The sequence below is a fragment of the Hypanus sabinus genome, chromosome 21 (assembly GCF_030144855.1).
Source record: "Hypanus sabinus isolate sHypSab1 chromosome 21, sHypSab1.hap1, whole genome shotgun sequence".
Taxonomy (NCBI): domain Eukaryota; kingdom Metazoa; phylum Chordata; class Chondrichthyes; order Myliobatiformes; family Dasyatidae; genus Hypanus; species Hypanus sabinus.
The window spans coordinates 43,883,848-43,902,310 of NC_082726.1; the positions used below are offsets into that span (position 1 = coordinate 43,883,848).

Below are 18,463 nucleotides of genomic sequence, written 5' to 3' on the forward strand. Positions count from 1 at the left end.
CAGATATAGGGATTGCTGACACATGGCATCAGAAAAAAATTAGGTTTTGATTAATTTTGCAAAATATAACTTATTTAGAAAATATAGTAAAAATTATAGATATGGATTTGGGGTAATGTAGCAGCAGTAAAAAGAAATTCTCATAAGGAAATCAAAACTGTAATAAAATATACATAAGATTCAATTGTACAAACATGGATATGTGTATATGAAACATTGCATAATTGAAAAAGAAATGTGAAGTAATCAAACACATTCAGGAAAGAATAAAAAAAAGTAGAATAATCATGGGATTTCAACTTCCCTAGCATTAGACTGAAGAAGTACCCCATTAATAACAGTTATTCTTCAGAACAACTGGAGCACAAACAGAACTAATTTAGTGTGGAGGCTGATGCACAGTTGGAAGTGAAGAGACAATGGTATAAGGGAATGGAGTTCCCGCAAAATCCTCGTTATATGCGTCTTCAGACAATACGTATTCACAGTTATGAGTTGAACCTATTTCTACCAGCTTCTCCTTATGTTCCTTATGTGTGTCCAAAATTCACAGTTAGGATGTTGGGACGAGAAGCATTGCTTTCCCACTAATACAAGTCATGTGCACACGCCTCACAGTCTCACTCCCGCCAGTCTTGCATTGGTTTTGGCAGCGTGTGGATGTGCGATCTTGCGCTCTTAAACTTTTGTTGTTATTACTTACGGTGCACTGATTTTGTGCTTGAAATATTTAGCTATGCCTCCTAAGCGTCCTATGTCATGTCCTGAGCAATTAGCCAAGTGGCAGAGAACTGCTTTAACACTTGAAAAAAAGTTGAAAATTATAAACAGGGCGGCGTCAGGTGAAGGTAAATGAGCTCTGGAACGCTACTTCGGCCTGGGTGAGTCCACGATCAGAAACATAAAGAAAAATGCTGTGTAAATAGAAAGTGCAGTAATTGATTCATAACAAGTGTCTTCAAAGATTGTTACCAAAGTGTGTAACCCAATTATGACAAAAATGGAGAAAATGTTGACTTTGTACATTGAGCATGAAACAAAGAAAAGAAACAACACTCAGTTCCGATCAACTTCGTGTGAAAGCTTTGGAAATTTATGGTCACCTTTGTTCAGAGGTTAGTGAGGAAGTGTCAATTGATACCGTTAGCTTTAATGCAAGTAGGGGATGGTTTCTTAAGTTTGTTAATCGTCACAGGCTTCACAACTTAGCTGTGCGTGATGAGCAAGCTAGTGCTGACTACGAAGCTGATGAACACTACCCTTTGCAGTTGCGGGCTATGATAGCTGAGTTAGGCATCACACCAAAGCAGGTGTTTAACGCAGACGAGACTAGACTTCTTTGGAAGCGTATGCTGAAACGCACTTACATAAGTAAAGATGTCAGGTTTCAAGACAGTGAAGTATAGGTTGACTCTGCTTATGTGTTCCAATGCTGAAATATATTATGAATGTTGTCTTGTGGTACTGCTTTTGTGCTGTATTGGTATGAAAATGTGAATAAGTTACAGATAAAACATATTTAGGAAACCCTTCAGAAGGCATCCCTATTTTCTCCATTTAAATAATTATTCATATTATGCGTTTCCATACTACGTGCCGACTGCGAGGAACATGTCCCTCACATATAACGAGGATAGGGTGTATAATAAAGTGTTATGTTGTTTCAAGAGTGCTTTCAAGAGCAAATAAACAATTCTAAGCGAGGTTGGAGGCAACATTGGGTGCATGTCAACTCTGGCAGGGTTTTCAGGATATTGTTTCCTACAGAGAAAAACCCGATGAATAGCAGCAAGGCTTTACTGCCGTACAAGCTCAGTGCCTTCTATGCCCGCTTTGAAAAGGAGAGCATGACTACAGCTGTGAAGATTCCCGCTGCACCTGGTGCCCTGTGATCTCTGCCTTGGAGGCTGAGGTCAGACTGTCTTTCAAGGTGGCAGGCTGTGATGAGTTCCTGGTAAGGCTCTGAAAACTTGTGCCAATCAATTGGCGGGAGTATTCAGGGACATTTTCAACCTCTCACTGCTATACCTACTTCAAAAGGGCAACAATTATACCATTCCCATATGAGTAGTATGAGTTGCCTTAATGACTATTGTCTAGTAGCACTATCTACAGTGATGAATTGCTTTGAGAGGTCGGTCATGCCTAGAATCAACTCCTGCCTAAGCAAGGACCTGGACACACTGCAATTTGCCTATTGCCACAATAGGTCTACCGAAGAAACAATCTTAATGGATCTTCACACAGCCCTAGATCACCTAGACAATGCAAACACCCTACATCGGGATGCTGTTGGTTGACTACAGCTCAGTGTTTACATCATCATTCTCACAGCCCTGATTGATAAGCTACAGAACCTGGGCCTCTGTGCCTCTCTGTGATTTGATCCTCCACTTCCTAAGTGGAACACCACAATCTGTGTAGATTGGTAATAATATCTCCTCCTTGCTGACAATGAACTCTGGCTAACCTTAGCGATGTGTGCACAGCCTTGTGCTCTACTGTCTCTATACCCATGACTGTGTGGCTAGGTATAGCTCAAATGCCATATAAATTTGCTGATGATACAACCGTTGTTGGTAGAATCTCAGATGGAGAAGACAGGGCATAGAGGAGCGAGATATACCAGCTAGATGAGTAGTGTGACAGCAACAACCTTGCACAACATCAGTGAGACCAAAGAGCTGATTGTAAGGGTAAAATGAGGGAACACCAATCAATCCTCATTGGGGGATCAGAAGTGGAGAGAGAAATTTCATGTTCCTGGGTATCAAGATCTTCTAAGGATCTAACCTGGTCCCAAAATATTGATGACACTACAAAGAAGGCAAGATGGTGGCTATATTATGTTTGGAGTTTGAGGAGATTTGGTTTGTCACCTAAAACTCTTGAAAACTTTGACAGATGGACTGTGGAGAGCATTGTGACAGGCTGGTGGAAATCAGCAAGTCGGGCAGCATCCGTGGAAACGAGTAGTCAATGTTTTGGGCCGAGACCCTTCAAAAGGACTTGAAGGGTCTTGACCCGAAATGTTGACTGCTCGTTTCCACGGATGATGCTCGACCTGCAGAGTTCCTGCAGTGTGTTGTGCATATTGCTTTGACCCCAGCATCTGCAGGGTACCTTGTGTTTGTGACAGGCTGCATCACTGTCTGGCATGGGAGTGGTGGGTGGCTACTGCACAGGATAGAAAGAAGTTGCAGAAAGTTGTGAAATTAGTGAGGTCCATCTTGGGTACTAGCCACTGTAATATCCAAGACAACTTCAAGGAGCGGTGCCTCAGAAAGGCGACAGCCGTTATTAAGGACTCCCATCATCCAGGAAATGCCCGCTTCTCAGTGTTACCGCCAGGAAGGAGGAACAGAAGCCTGAAGGCACACACTCAACAATTCAGGAACAGCTTTTTCCCTCTGCCATTCATTTCCTAAATAGACATGAGGAAATCTGCAGATGCTGGAAATTCAAGCAACACACACAAAATGCTAGTGGAACACAGCAAGCCAGGCAGCATCTATAGGGAGAAGTACTGTCGACGTTTCGGGCTGAGACTCTTCATCAGGACAGGACAAAAGGTCTCAGCCTGAAATGTCGACAGTGCTTCTCCCTATAGATACTGCCTGGCCTGCTGTGTTCCACCAGCATTTTGTGTGTGTGTTTCCTAAATAAACATTGAAGCCATGAACACTACCTCAATTCTTAAAATATATTATTTCTGTCTTTGCACGATTTTATTTGAACTACTTAATATACATATATATATATTTACTGTAATTAATTATTTTTCTTCTGTACTATCATGTATTGCTTTGTACTGCTGCCACAAAGTTAACAAATTTCATGACATATACCGGTGATATTAATCCTGATGCTGTTACAATTACATGAAAGAGGAGATGAATGGATCATAAAAGCTAGCATGATTTTGTTGGGCTGAATAGTCTGTTCCTCTCCTGTGTATTTGGATGACCTTGCAATTTGTTTTCTAAATAGAACTGTGCAATTTATGCAGCATCTTATATTCCAATGAGCTATTTATAATGTTCCATTTTAAATGTTTGCTTTCAGCCCTCATGAAGCAATGGTAGTTTAAGTACATTCAATGGGATGAATGATATGGCAAATATCATTATTATTGTTTTAGAATTTTTAACATGAGGAAAATATTACAGAAACTGGTTTGTGTTACCACTTTGCGAATAATATATATAGCTTCCCTAAATCTGTTAAAGTATGTTCAAATTATTTGTATTTTTCCAACATACATGCTTAAAATAGAATTTTTGCAATAGTAACTTACTGTGGATCCAGTCGCTGCCTTCATTAACACTCTCCTTCTCTGGCATAAGTCAGATGTGATAAGTTTCTGTGGTGTTTCCCTGCAGGTATATGTGCCTCCATGCAAACTTGTGCTGCACCAGAAAGTCAATTTTGTTTTGCAAAAAAATATATTTGTTCCAGATTGTTAATTCTCTCCAAATTATTGCTTTGTTCTTCTGTGGAATCATGCCTATGGAGAATTATGTTTAACTTCGCTAAACTCACTTAAAAAGTTTGAACTGAGGGATCTTTTATTGTGCTTGTTCAAAGATGTTTGTCTTATTTTCACATTGAACTGTTTTAATCCATTTTATTCCTGGATTTTCGTTGGTTTATTTGAATAATAAAAAATAATGGGTTGAGCAATGTCTCCGTTTTATTTGAGTGATTATTTTTTGGGATGAAATTTAGTTAAGTTTCACCTTTTGGAACAGACAAAGCAAGCCATTTAAAATAGTTTGTCATCCTTCCTGTACATTGTTTAAACTTAATTACCATTTGGAAGCAATTGACTTAAAATTGTGTCCCATTGTGACTGGTTTCTTTTCATTCTTGAATGTGGGTGAGACAGGCAAGACTGTCATTTATTACTCATTCTTTGTAGCCTGATAGCAGTGGGTTGTTTCAGTGTATTGATTTGAAAGAACCATGTGGGCAGTTGTGACCCACTTAAACAAGACATTCTGAAGATGTTGGAAATTTTGAGGAGCACACACAAAATGCTAGAGGAACTCTCTTAGTCATCATCTATGGAGGAGAATAAACAAGGGTGAGACGTCCTTTCTCTTCTCCTTACCTGCCCATCATCTCCCTCTGGTTCCCTTCTGCCTTCCCTTTCTTCCATGGTCCACTCTCCTCTGCTGGTAGATTCATCCCTCCTCCTATCCCCTCCCAGCTTCTTCCTTCAACCTCACCCCACTCACTGACCCACCTTCCATGTCACCAAGTTTCACTTATCACCTGCCAGCTTGTACTTCTTCCCCTTTCCCCACCGTCTTATTCTAGCTTCTGATCCCTTTGTTTCCAACTCTAATAAAGGGTCTTGGCCTGAAATGTCAATTGTTTATTCCCCTCCGTAGTTGCTGAGTTATTTCAGTATTTTGGACTGGAATCATGTTTAAATTAGATTAAAGACAAAGTCTTCCCTTAAAATATGAGAGCCTGTTGGATTCTTGCTGGTAAGTAATCCAGTTATTTCACAGACACTCCTTCAGTTATCAGTTTTAAACCATTTGGTGTTCTGAAATAATTTTCTCAAAATTATCATGGTAGGATTTGAACTTTCCCAGGTTAGTTATAACCCAGGTCTCTACTAAAATTTTGTTAATATGAACACTGCATTGTTTCGGCAAGTACTTGCACTTTTTAAAAGTATGGATTCTCATGATACTAAACAATGAATTAAAATTATCCTTCTTCCCGTCCCCTCAAAAATAATCTGTGAAATATTTAATTACCTTTTTAAAAATGTCCATAATAGAGAAATAAATGTAGACTCCCTCTGATTGTTGTGTGGTTGAAATAGTTGATTGCAGGTATGAGCAAAAATAACTCCTGTCAGGAGATCATTAAAGCAATTTGCACTGAACTGAAATTTCTTCTCATGTTTGTTCAAGCACATAATCTTTAACCATAAAACGAATTCATATTGCATATTTTGATAATTGTTTTAGATTTTGTTAAGTAATCATACACTAAACAGTTCTAGCATTCATTGAGATATTGCTTTTTTATGATTCCAGGGAAGCTGCTGCTGTCTTCAGGAATGTCTGCTGTCTTACCTAACTATTAAACACATTGCAGTAATTAGTCTTTTAGACCGAAAATGAAGTATTGAAAATGTGCTTGTTGGGTTAATTATAGATGGAGAGGTGATTGGAGGCTGCAGTGCTCATTAACAACTGATCAACAAATTACTAAAACATAATAAGGCTTTATTTTATTTCAATTTTGTATCTCTGTGCCATCAAAGCATAGAAGGCTCTTCAAAAAGTGTTTCTGTGAATTGTAGTTACTGTAAATTGTAGTTTTTGTGTAAATTGTAAAATGTTTCAGTCTGTTGCATTGGTAGGAAGATTGTTTTGTAGGATAACCAGCATTCACTAAACAACAATGAATGTTACATATTTTTAAAATTTCCCCTCCCCCCAATTTGGTTATTGAGACTGCCAGGATATTTCTGTGGAATTAACTTTCAGTCTCGAATGACCAAACCCTTGAACCATATTAAAATGCTAAATAATATTCAGTCTATTTATCCTACCCCTGCATTCTTGAGTATTTTAGGCTGCATGTTTGAATAACCTCTATCTGAATATCCTTTAATGGCTGCTGTGTGATTCTTTTGAGAGGTGTGATGTGATGGGTGTCAGGGACAAGTGCCTCCACAATCATGTGCTTTGGCTTTGTAGGTTTATTTCTATGGTAACTGTGTGCGTTTCACAGGGACTTAGTCATTTGGTATGAGCTGTGGCCAGTCTATTTACCAGGATAATACAATAATCCAGCCTGTGCAATATTAGAATTCTATGTACCAAGATATTGGTGTGTCTAAATATTTGGCAAAAAAATGCACTCGAGCAGTAACCATGAAGGATTTTTGTATTGACCAAGGAAAAAATATTCCTATTGTAATGTGCATTATTCTGTTTGAAATAAACTGCATTTCTACTTTATTTGTATTGTATTTAATTAACATAGCAATATACTAAGCAAACTAGCGTTTTGTGTCCCAGTTTTCTAACAAAGTATTTTTATCTCTGCTGGTAGTATAAAATTTCATTTATTTCCTTTTGTCTGTTCCATCTCCATGTTATAATTCACTAGCCTTTACCACCCCTTCAGCCAGTAGAAAACCTGCTTTCCCTCCTATTACATACATTCCCTTTTATTCTTTTCCTGTAATTCTCAACAAATTAGAATAAATTTCCTCCCAGCTTTCCACTTTAGATGAAAGGTCATTATCTCTGTGTTCTCTCCCTTGATCTGCTGTATTACCTGAGTATTTCCAGCATTGTTTTTAAGTATCATGGAATTGATCGACTGTGGGCTTTAAAATCAACTTGTCTGTATTCTCAAGTGTGTCATGGTGGTGCTTTCTGTGAACACAAAAATAAGGGCTTAATATTCCAGTTTAGTCACTAGTTTTAGATGAAAAGAAGTACAATTGAATAAAACAGCTAATATTATTTGTTTTGGTTGATAAAACTAAAAAATGATTAAGTTACAGGATGTGAATTTTGTCCTTTTTTTGTAAGTCATTTAAAAAGTGGAAAATACAGTGCCTATAAAAAGTATTCACCCCCTTGAAAGTTTTCATGTTTTATTGCTTTATAACATTGAATCTCAGTGGATTTAATTTGGCTTTTTGACACTGATCAGCAGAAAAGACTCTTTCATGTCAAAGTGAAAACAAAATTGGTCTAAATTTATTACAATTATTTAACACAAAATAATTGATTGCTAATTACTCAAACCCTTCAGGCCAGTATTTAGTAGATGAACCTCTGGTAGCAATACTCTCTTCAGTCTGTGTGGATAAGTCTCTTATCAGCTTTGCACATCAGGACACTGTAATTTTTCCTCAGTTTTTTTCTTTCTGCTCAAGTTCTGTAGATTGCATGGGGATCGAGAGTGAACAGCCATTTTCAAGTTCAGCCACAAATTCTTAATTGGATTGAGGTCTTGTCTCTGATTTGGCCTTTCCAGGGCATTAACTTAGTTGTTTTTAAGCCATTCCTGTGAACCTTTGAATCTGCTAATTAAATTTGTTGATAATATTACACTGATAGGCCTAATTTCAAATAATAATGAGGTAGCCTACAGAGAAGAAGTCATCACCCTGACACACCAGTGCCAAGAAAACAGCCTGTCCCTCAATGTCGCAAAGACAGAGGAGCTGGTTGTGGACTACAAGGGTAATGGAGATGGGCAGATTGGAGCTGTGGGAGGCGACAGTTATGGGTATACAGAGAGTAAATGGAGATCACTAGTGTACAATCAAGGTGTTTCTACTGATTGTGGTAAAAGTACACCTGTATCTGGAAGGTTTAACTGCTGGTGAGTCTGTATCCGGACAAAAACTACACCATGAAGTCAAAAGAACACTCCAAGAAACTCTGTGAAAAGGTTATTGAAAAGCATGAGTCATAGCCCCTGTTGACATCAATGGATCTGGGGTTGGGATGGCTGAAGAAGTTTGGTATGGGCCTCCAAATCCTACGAATCTAGGATTCTGCTGTGTGGTGCAGCCAGCCCACTGCATCTGCAGATGTGAACTTCCCACTATTCAGAACTTTTACAAAGACAGGTTGTAGAAAGGGCTCAAAGGATCATTGGGGACCCAAGTAACCCCAACCACAAACTGTTCCAGCTGTTCTCATCCAGGGAATGGTACCGCAGCATAAAAGCCAGGGCCAACAGCTCTGGGACAGCTTCTTCCACCAGGCCATCAGACTGCTTAATTCCTGCTGAAACAAATGTATTTCTATGTTATATTGTTGTACATACTATTTTTATAAATGACTATAAATTGCACATTGCACATTTAGACGGAGACATAACTTCAAGATTTTTACTCCTTTTTTCATATATGAAGGATGTAAGTAATAAAGTCAATCCAATTCAATTAATTATGTGACTTCTTAAACCAATTGGCTGCACCAGTGATGATTTGGTGTGTCATATTAAAGGGGATGAATCTTTATCCAATCAATTATTTTATGCTTTATGTTTGTAATTAATTTAGATAATTTTGTAGCGATCTGTTTTCACTTTGATACAAAAGTGTCTTTTTCTGCTGATCAGTCAAATAAAGCCAAATTAAATTCACAGTGATTCAATGTTGTAAAACAATAAAACATGAAAACTTCCAGTGGGATGAATACTTTTTGTCGGTACTGTATGTATGCTGACCAGATTTCCACTACACCAAATGAATGTGTTTTCCCAATATTTACTCATTTAAATGTGGCTTATAGCATTAAAGCATTGTTAATGCTCCATTTGGTGCTTTGTCTATCAATGAGATGGGTGAAAATCTAGGACTGGTGTCAAACACTCATTAGGGATTTGTGCGGAGTGTTTATTTTATTGTTCGATCCCATCACATATTAAGCTTATTGCTGAAAATCATCAGTAAGTTGTACTTTTTAGTAACGTTACTATAGCACCTGCTAAAGCGTTAAATATCAAGTCTTTCCTCAGAAAGTGAGTGAGTGTAAGAGAAATTAATGTTCAAAATTCCAAAGGATTTTGATGAAAGAAGATATGGAATTATAAGACTTGTGGTTTTGGCTTCTGGTTGCGGATGAGATTGGTTTAGTTGGTCTTTTGGTTTAGTAATGTTAATTTGACCCTTATGGGCAAAGCAGTGCAGATTGGCTGAGATTTCTGAGTGTTGCATTCTGTTTGAGTACTGAGTGAAAGTATTTTGGTAAAAAAATAAACATATAAACAGTATGCAATTCTGAAGACCCTTTTAACAATCACATACTGTGCGGCTCACAGTTGAAGAGGTATACGTGGTGCCATTTGCTGTCAACCTGAGTGGGAAAGATACAGGAGTCTTTGATTAGCGTTATTTTTAAAGTGGTGTTAAGTGTGACCACACCAATGCTGTAGTCAAAAAATCTTAAAATATACAGTGAAACAGGAGTTTGTCTCATTGTGCAAGTGAATAACTTTGATCACTAGTCCATCAGGCAGTGTGGTCAGTGCAGAGCATACTGTAGACATTGCAGAACAGGAATACTACGGATTTTGTAGGTTTATTTCTTGAGCAGACGATCAAAACTATCTGTGCCAAAGACCTTGCTCAACTAGCTGTGAGAGGTGCCCTCCCAGTCAGACATAATATTCCCAATATATGCTGCCCTCAGGACAACTGTGTTGGAGATGAAATAGTCACCCACCTCTTAGCAAACTGGATTTTCTTAAATGGTGTGGAGACAGGTGCAAAAGTACATTTCTCTTCTCATCCACAGTATCTACGCAACAGAGGACTCTGATCTGCAGACTATTCTTGGGGTTGGGGGGGGGGAGCGGTAAATTGGAACACAGCAAAGTCAAGTGCTGCTGGAAGGTCATCAACTCAGTGAAGGATGCCTTTGGTCTGCCCAAAACGTAACTGTTCTTCCAGCACAGTGAGATGCCTGCAAAAGAATGCTGCAGACTGGCACAGACCAGACTGCAGGAGTACATACAGAGGCATGCACTGAAGCTTGATGCTGCTAATGTAAAGGTTCTGTTAGGAAGGACCACAGTATAGGCTCATTTCACTACACATTTGGAAGAATGAATTTGGTTGGGGAAGCCCCCCCCCCCCCCCCCCCCCCCCCCCCCCCCCGCCACCACCATTAATGAAAAGGATATTATCTTAAGAAAACAATGTGAGTGACAATGGTGCTCTGTGTGTATTTTTTAAAGTTTGCACTATTAAAAGTGACAACTATTTTCATTGTTTCTTCCTTTGCATATACTGTATAATTTTATGAACAGTTACTTTTGAAATTAAAATAATTGTGCCTGGCTTGGTCTTTGAAATAGTTTTCAGGTAACACTTATTAAATTTTATCAGTCAACACAACAATTTCTCTCCCCCAGTTTATGAGTGTATCAAATTTCCTGAATTTTGGGAAGAGATTTCTGATAGGTGTTTGGATGTTTTTCTCATTGTGGGTGGAATATAAATGACTGTCAGATGACCATAGCAGATCAGGCAGCATCTGTAGAGGGAAATGGGCAGTCAACATTTCGGGTTGAGATCCTTCACCTGAATGTTGTTGTTAAAGCAATAACCTTCTGAGATTATAACATACTCCTTAGTGACCCCATTTTAAAAAGACAAGGCACCAAAGAAATCTAGATACCAGATAGTTAAATTCTTTTGAGTTATACATAATATTATTTTACAGAAAGGGCTTAATTTTGCTGCTTGTATTTACAGCTAGGTACCAGAGTTAGTTTTGGTGAATCCAGGGGAAGGAGAGTCACAATTAATGTTGTGCAGCTAATCCTTTCCAGTTACCTCAGTTATAAGAAACTAATGAACTTGCATTTCTATAAGTACTCTGTTGTGCCTACATTGTGTCTTGATTTCCAAGATGGCGGCGCGACACAGCTTGCAGCGGCCACTCCAGAGCTGATTATTGGTTATTTGTGAAGTGGGGTGCCGTGCGCAATCATAATTGATTGAAAACGGACGTGGGAGCATGGAGGAACATCGGGAAATCTCCAGGAAGACCTTCGTTGCTGCTGCTGCTGTGAGGTCCAGGACTCTGCTGGGAAGAACAGGCCCCCCAGTCCTTGGGGTCGTGTTGCCGATGGCCATTGGTGGGGGCATCTTAATACGCTCGGCAGAGGATGGTGCTTGGAGAAGCTGTGCCGGAGGGGATGGTCATCGGCTCGGAGGTTTGACAGACTCGGAGTCCGCTATGGTCAGGTTGCTTTCGGTGTGTGCTGCGTCTGTGAGGCTAGGTTCGACGGAGCTTTCATTGTGTGCTGCGTCTGCGAGGCTGAGTTGGGCGGCGCCATGGAAGTCCATAGCGGGGGTATTCCCTTTTGCTGCTGGCATGGGATGGTGAGTCTGTGAGGACCCTGGGGACTTGTGGAAACTGTGTGGTGATTCCTTTTGAACTTATAGTCCTTTAACATCTTTGGACTATTTTTACTGTGCCCATGGTCTGTTTTTTTATCAGTTATGCTATTGTTTGCGCTATTGTAACTATGTGGTTTTGTAGCTTTAGTTTTTGGTCTTGTTTCGTATGGTGGATTTGGAGCTCCTTTCCGGGGAACGCGCTAAGATGGTAGCGCTATATTAATACGGATCAGCCTCTCCGGACTCTGGATTGGGGATTGCCAAACGTTATGTACATTTTCTGGTGTAGTCTGTTTTGTCATATTCGTTTGTGATTCCATTCTAGAGGAACGTTGTCTCATTTTTTAACTGCAATACATTTGTGGTTTCTAAATGAAAATAAGCTGAATCTGAATCTGAATTTAGTAAATTAAGATTTTAGTTTACTGTAATTAGACTTCAAGTTGGGTCATGAAGGTGGATCAATTTGAGCTGTTTCTGCACTTATTTTCTGACTCCACTGCATTTGTCTTATAACAAGCCACATCTATGGGTTCTGTTCTGTATATGAAAATTTTCCCTGCCACTTTGGCTTGTGCATAATTTAAAAGCACAACGTTTGTGGAAATTTACTTCCTTGGACCATAGTTGTTAAGCAAAATGCAAGTATACAGTGTTGCAATAAGCACTCAGCTAACATTGGAACAATATTATGCATAGAAGACCTTTTTTAAAAACAGCATTTAGATGTCTGTTTAATAGTTTGCAGGTGAGAACTGTAACCAACAAAGCAGCATAAAGGTCATTGAAATTATTGATCGGTAATTTATTTTGCTAGTTGTTGGAGAAACATAGAGCAGAACAGTAAGCCATTTGTTGTTCTTCGATATTGCTCTGGGATATTTATTGGGTACACTAGAAGTTGAGGTTGATAGTTTCTTGATTAGTAAGGGCATCAAAGGTTACAATGAGAAGGCAGGAGAACGGGTTGACTGGGATAATAAATGAGCCATGGTGGAATGGCAGAGCCAAATTGATGGGCCAAATGGTCTAATTCTGTTCCTGTGTATTCTGGTGTTATGGTGTTGTGTTTCTTCTTGGACAGTCCTGGAGGATCAAGGGTGACTTGCTTCCACTCTGGTTTTGAGATCTTGACTGAGACTAATGTAGGAATGATGGACTCTTTGTGCTGAAGGGGTTGGCAGATGGCTAATTTCTGAGGCAGTGCATGGTCTCCAGGCATGAACAGGGCTTCTGTGCTGCTAATGCATGATATTGAAACTTTTAAACCCATCTTGAATGCTCCTTCTTTACTTTGAGTGGTCATGATTCAGAGGTCCCCAGGAATCAGAGATGTCACATGTCTTCACAGAAAATTTGAGAATATCCTTGAATCTTATTTCTTTCTGCCTTGTAATTTCCCATGAATAGAATCAGTTAGTTTTAGGAGTCTTATGTATGCAAATATCATTGCCAGCCTAGTGTAGCTGACTGAAATAAACTAGGGTCTCAATACTGAGAAGGTTTACCTGAGAAAGGCCCCTGAGGTTGATTAGCCTCTCCTTCAGTAGATCTGGAGGACTTTGTGGGGTCACTAAAGGTGGTATTTTTCAGAGCCTGAAGCTATTTCTGTGTGTAGCTGTGATGTCTGTCAATATTGAGGCCAAGAATTAGTTGTTGGGGCAGCACTGGGAGTTGGTGGTCAGGCTAGGGTTTAAGGGCAGGTAATGAGGGGGAGTCAGAGGTCAAGAGCAATAAATGTCTGGGTATGAGTTGAAGTCCAGGTTACTGCACTCTGCAGCGGAATGTCAGCAATAGTAAAGGTTGAGTTGGGAGGTACTGTGAAGACCAAAAATGGCTGTAACAGATGCCAGATGGTAAAGAGGCCAGGTACTGGAGAATAAAAACAGATTGGTTTGCACTTACATGTTTGTATTCAAACTCAGTCCTTTTCACAAAAATTATAATCACCATTCTTTAGAAATAACACAGGTGAAGCGTATTAAATAACCATAGAGTGAGTGAAAAAAAAACACAATTTCATTCATACTGTCTCTAGGGATCTTCTGTGCTTTGCCTTATAGGAAGGATAATTTTTGTTTCAACGTAAATAACTGCATAAAACAGAGAACCTGTAATTATCAGTTGACTGTTGAGAAACTTGTTTCAGAGGGATAGAAACATATTTTTAATCCTAGGATTACTAGGTCTGACTTTGTTTTAAAGTATTATTTTTTTCTTGAAGAAAGTTAGGACTAAGGTGCTGTTGCGACTTGTCTGAAAGCTGGCAAAGCAGATTTTCGGTAGTTGGGTGAATTTTAAATTTTACTGTTTATTATCGCAACAGTACTTCAAAACAAAGTTGGTAATTAAAGATCAGTTTCTGAAATTTAAAGGTAAATTACTTTATTAAAAATAACTAAGTGTTTTCATCTTATAGTGGAATGTGGTTTAGATTTCTTTGAGTGTTTATTTCCAACTTTGGAATTTTCCTGTTAGCGAAACGAAAAGAAAAGAGGATTGTTTAACTAGCACTAAAATTTCAGTCAGTGTTCATGTGATTGCATGGGATGAAAACAGAGGAGCTGCACGTTGTTTAAGCAACAAATTATGAGTAAAGCTATTTACTAACTGCATTCTCCTTTTGGTATCTTGTGTCTAGACACAGTATTAATTTTCATCTCGCCTTTTCACTCCATGACCTGTAGAACTCCAGTTCTATATTTCATTTCTACTGCTTCCCGAGTCACACTGTAGAAGGTAGTGGTTGTTTGGGGGGAAAATATTAGCATTTCACTTGGCAGACTGGAGAATGCAAATTTTGATTTACTTAATTTTTAATGATCTTTATTTTTTTTTAAATATGGTAGTTACAACTCTGTAGAGCACATATACAATTTGCTGCTCGGCAGTCAAAAAGCTTGAGTTTGTTGATCTGTGCAATTTCATTACTACTGTGCAGCATATTGGTCTTGGAGTTGCATTGTAAACAGGATCCTAACCCCAAGCACACGTTTTGCTTTCCACAGGGATCACTCGCTGCATGACTCCCTCCCTTGTCCATTCATTCCTCCCCACTGATCTCCCTCCTGGCACTTACCTTTGCAAACAGAACAAGTTCTATACTTGACCCTACACCACCTCCCTCATTGCTATTCAGGGCTCTAAACCGTCCTTCCAGATAAGGCAATACTTCACCTGTGAGTCTGTTATGGTCATTTTCTGTGTCCAGTGCTCCTGGTGTGGCCTCTGGTATGTTGGTGAGGTCTGACATAGATTGGGAGACAGCGGGATCTCCCAGTAGCCACCCATTTTAATTCTACTTCCCATTCCCATTCCGATATGTGAATCCATGCTCTCCTCTACTGTTGTGGTGAGGCCACACTGAGACTGGAGGAACAACACCTTATGTTCTGTCTGGATAGCCTCCAACCTGATGGCATGAACATCGATTTCTCTAACTTATGGTAATGCCCCCTTCCCCCATCCCCTCACCTTTGCCCATTCCCCATCCCTTTTCCCCCTCTATCACCTTATCTCCTTGCCCACCATCACCTCTTTCAGGTGCTTACCCCCCTTCACTTTTTTCCATGACCCTCTATCCTTTTCTGTCAAGACCCCCCACCTTCTCCAGCCCTGTATCTCCTTCACCAATCAACTTCCTAGCACTTTACTTCATCCCTTCCCTTTCACCTATCACCTTGTGTTTCTCTCTCCGCTCGCCCCACCTTTAAAATCTACTCTCTGCTTTTTTTCTCCAGTCCTACTGAAGGGTCTCAGCCTGAAACGTCAACTGTACTCTTTTCCATAGGTGCTTCTTGTCCTGCTGAGTTCCGCCAGCATTTTGTGTGTGTTGCTCAGATTTCCAGCATCTGCAGATTTTTGCTTGCTTGGGAGCTGTCCCATTAATTGCTTCTGGTAATTGTTTTTAGTTTTGCGCAGAATCATTTTAGATCAAAAGTTAGATCTATACTGACCGGGAATTCGTGTGAAACTGGAGCAAAGAGACCAAACAATGTGATATTCGCGGATGGTTACATGTATAATACGACTAACTCCTTAATTTAGAAAACAGAAAGGGCTGCAATTTTCTCACCCACGAGAACTGCAAAGATGGGTAAAACATGAAAAGATAATAAAATTGCATCTTTACAATGTTACTTGCTTTGACTAATTCAATTTATTGGATAATTACCAAAAATAATGATTGACTGTTAAAGCAACCTTCATGGTATTTGGCTGTGCCTGTTTTTTAAAACCAAGTGAAACATTGGGAAAGTGTGGGAGATGTTACTGAGCTAACAATGTAAGGAAGTTGAATCGTTGTAAAAATAATACAATTGGTGCATTATGAACATAAATGTTTGTTGAATTCTCTTCACCTGTCACTTTGTGGTTTTTGTGTTCATGATGCTTTGATGTTTGTGTCCCCTTTTGTTTTTGCAAGATCCATCTGGTGTTGCTAAAGTATCTGGCATTGCATGTAAGCATGTATAGGTGTATTATTCTTGGTGAAACTGGTAATAGTCAACTATTATAAATGATGACCTCACTATAGAGTGATTGCTATCTCTGCTGTAATGCCTGAGTCATTTGTGTTTAAGGGTTTAATTGTTTTCTGTGGAGGCTGACCTCCTTGCAGGATGTGTGAGTAATACATTGTTTTTCATTTCATTGGATAATGAAGCACTATTGTCTGGTAAAAATTTCAATGGGGTTTGAGTTGTTCGTGTATTCTTAATTGATACGGGATACTTCACAGTAAGCACTGAAGAATGTAAGAAGTGTAACTGTATGCATTCATTTGTGGAACCTACTGAAGCTAATCTTATTTAATCATTAAGCTTGGGCACAATCTAATTGTATTTTTCTTCTTTGTTTGTTTCCAGGTTTTTGTTTGATGAACGACAGCTGAACTGAACAATATAGCAGAAGAACGAACCACTGGGTAAGAGGCAGACTGCTCAGCATGTGCTTCCAGAGCCAGTGTAAGCTTCAAATACGTGATTAATGGTCGAGAAAAGGATTAAGTAACGTTTTGGAGTTTCTGGCTGCTGATTCAAAACAATGTGCTCATAGCCATCTTATCAAGGAAGCTTAATCAAAAGCAGAATGCTGAACAACTAGGAAAACATGATGCAACAGTTAATGAACTGTTCTAGCAGAAGCTGACGTGTTTGCATTTTTCAGAGATCTCCGTGCTGCTTTACAATATTTGAAGAATTCTGCACTAAGCTCTTGAGTTCAGTACAATTATGACTTCTAATGGACTTTCAGTTACTACTAAGTGATGGAAATCTTCTAAGATTGTGAATTAAATTCTGCTGATTGTGTTGTGAAAGGCTGGTCGCTTTTCTGTGAGTCTTAAACATTGGAGCTGAATTCAAGACTCAGATCAATTGCTTGTGGAATTTTTCAGAAAGTTTGTAATACATTACTCTGAAACAAGTTGAAGCTATTGTAGACACTATTTTAAGACATGTTGGAGCAAAAGGAAAAAGTGCTTTGTACTGGTGTTTGGCTGCAGTCCAGCTATGGAATTTTGAGAAATGGGTACTTGTGGCCTGCTGCTTAATGACCATTAATGGGACCTCCTGATCAAAGTCACCTTTGTACTTTATAATCTGATGTGAGATGATTTGCCCTTTGGTTAAATGTGAAAAGAAAAGGCAATTTTACAATAAAGCACTTAGCAGCAGAGTGTGAAAGTTTTCAGCCAAGATGTCCTGGAAGAAGAATTATTTCACACCAAACAATAATCTGCAGGGGATGTTTATGCCACGGAGCACGACTTCTATTGCGGCAAGTAAGGGGTTAATGAATGAACCCGGGCAAAACAGCTGCTTTCTCAATAGTGCGTTACAAGTAAGTAGCTGTTACTGTGCATAACTAACACTGCAAGATAATCAATTGATTACCTTTTTAGTTTTAATCTTTACCATGGTAACTTATTTTTGTTATCACCACTTCGACTATAAAAAATAGTGACTTTTTCCTTCATGCATGTCACACCCTCGTTATTATTGTACTATGTTCTTATACTTCATTATCCAAATATTTGCTCAGATACTTTGAGAAAATCCCAATTTTAAGGCAGATCTAAATACTATGCTTGTCTTAAAATTCAAATTGCAATTTTAAACTCGTGTTCACTTGTTAAGTATTCTTGATTAAGCTTTGGTTTAAATTTTGGTTTTGATTATTCTCAGCCATCAATCTGAGCCTTGAATGTCCTCAGTGACTAAGTATTTGTGATCTTCAATGAAAGATGGCCAAAATCCAACGTGAATTTATTATCAAAGTCCATACATGTCACCATATATAACTGAGATTCATTTTCTTGTGGGCTTTCGCAGTAAATACAAAGAAACACAATAAAATCAGTGAAAGACCACATAGAACAAGTTATCCTCTCTGGTTCAAAAGCCCAGTAGTTGAGAGGTAATAACTGATTCTGAATCTGAGGTGGTTTGGGTCCTGAGATTCCTGTACCTTTTTCCTGATGGCAGCAGTGAGAAGAGAACGTGGCCTGGAAGGTGGGGATTCTTTTTTTTTGCTTTTCGTGTGACA

General features: G+C 39.0%; 1 protein-coding gene across 3 annotated transcripts in view; it reads left to right on the forward strand.

Moving 5' to 3' along the window:
• The window catches only part of LOC132378993 (inactive ubiquitin carboxyl-terminal hydrolase 54-like), a 163,447-nt gene that overhangs the window by 21,514 nt on the left and 123,470 nt on the right, over positions 1–18,463 (forward strand). For all 3 annotated transcript variants that reach the window (XM_059946420.1, XM_059946421.1, XM_059946422.1), the window contains exon 2: positions 16,783–17,758. In XM_059946420.1, coding sequence (XP_059802403.1) covers positions 17,615–17,758 — 144 coding nt within the window. In that variant the 5' untranslated portion in view covers positions 16,783–17,614. The remainder of the gene's footprint in view (positions 1–16,782; positions 17,759–18,463) is intronic.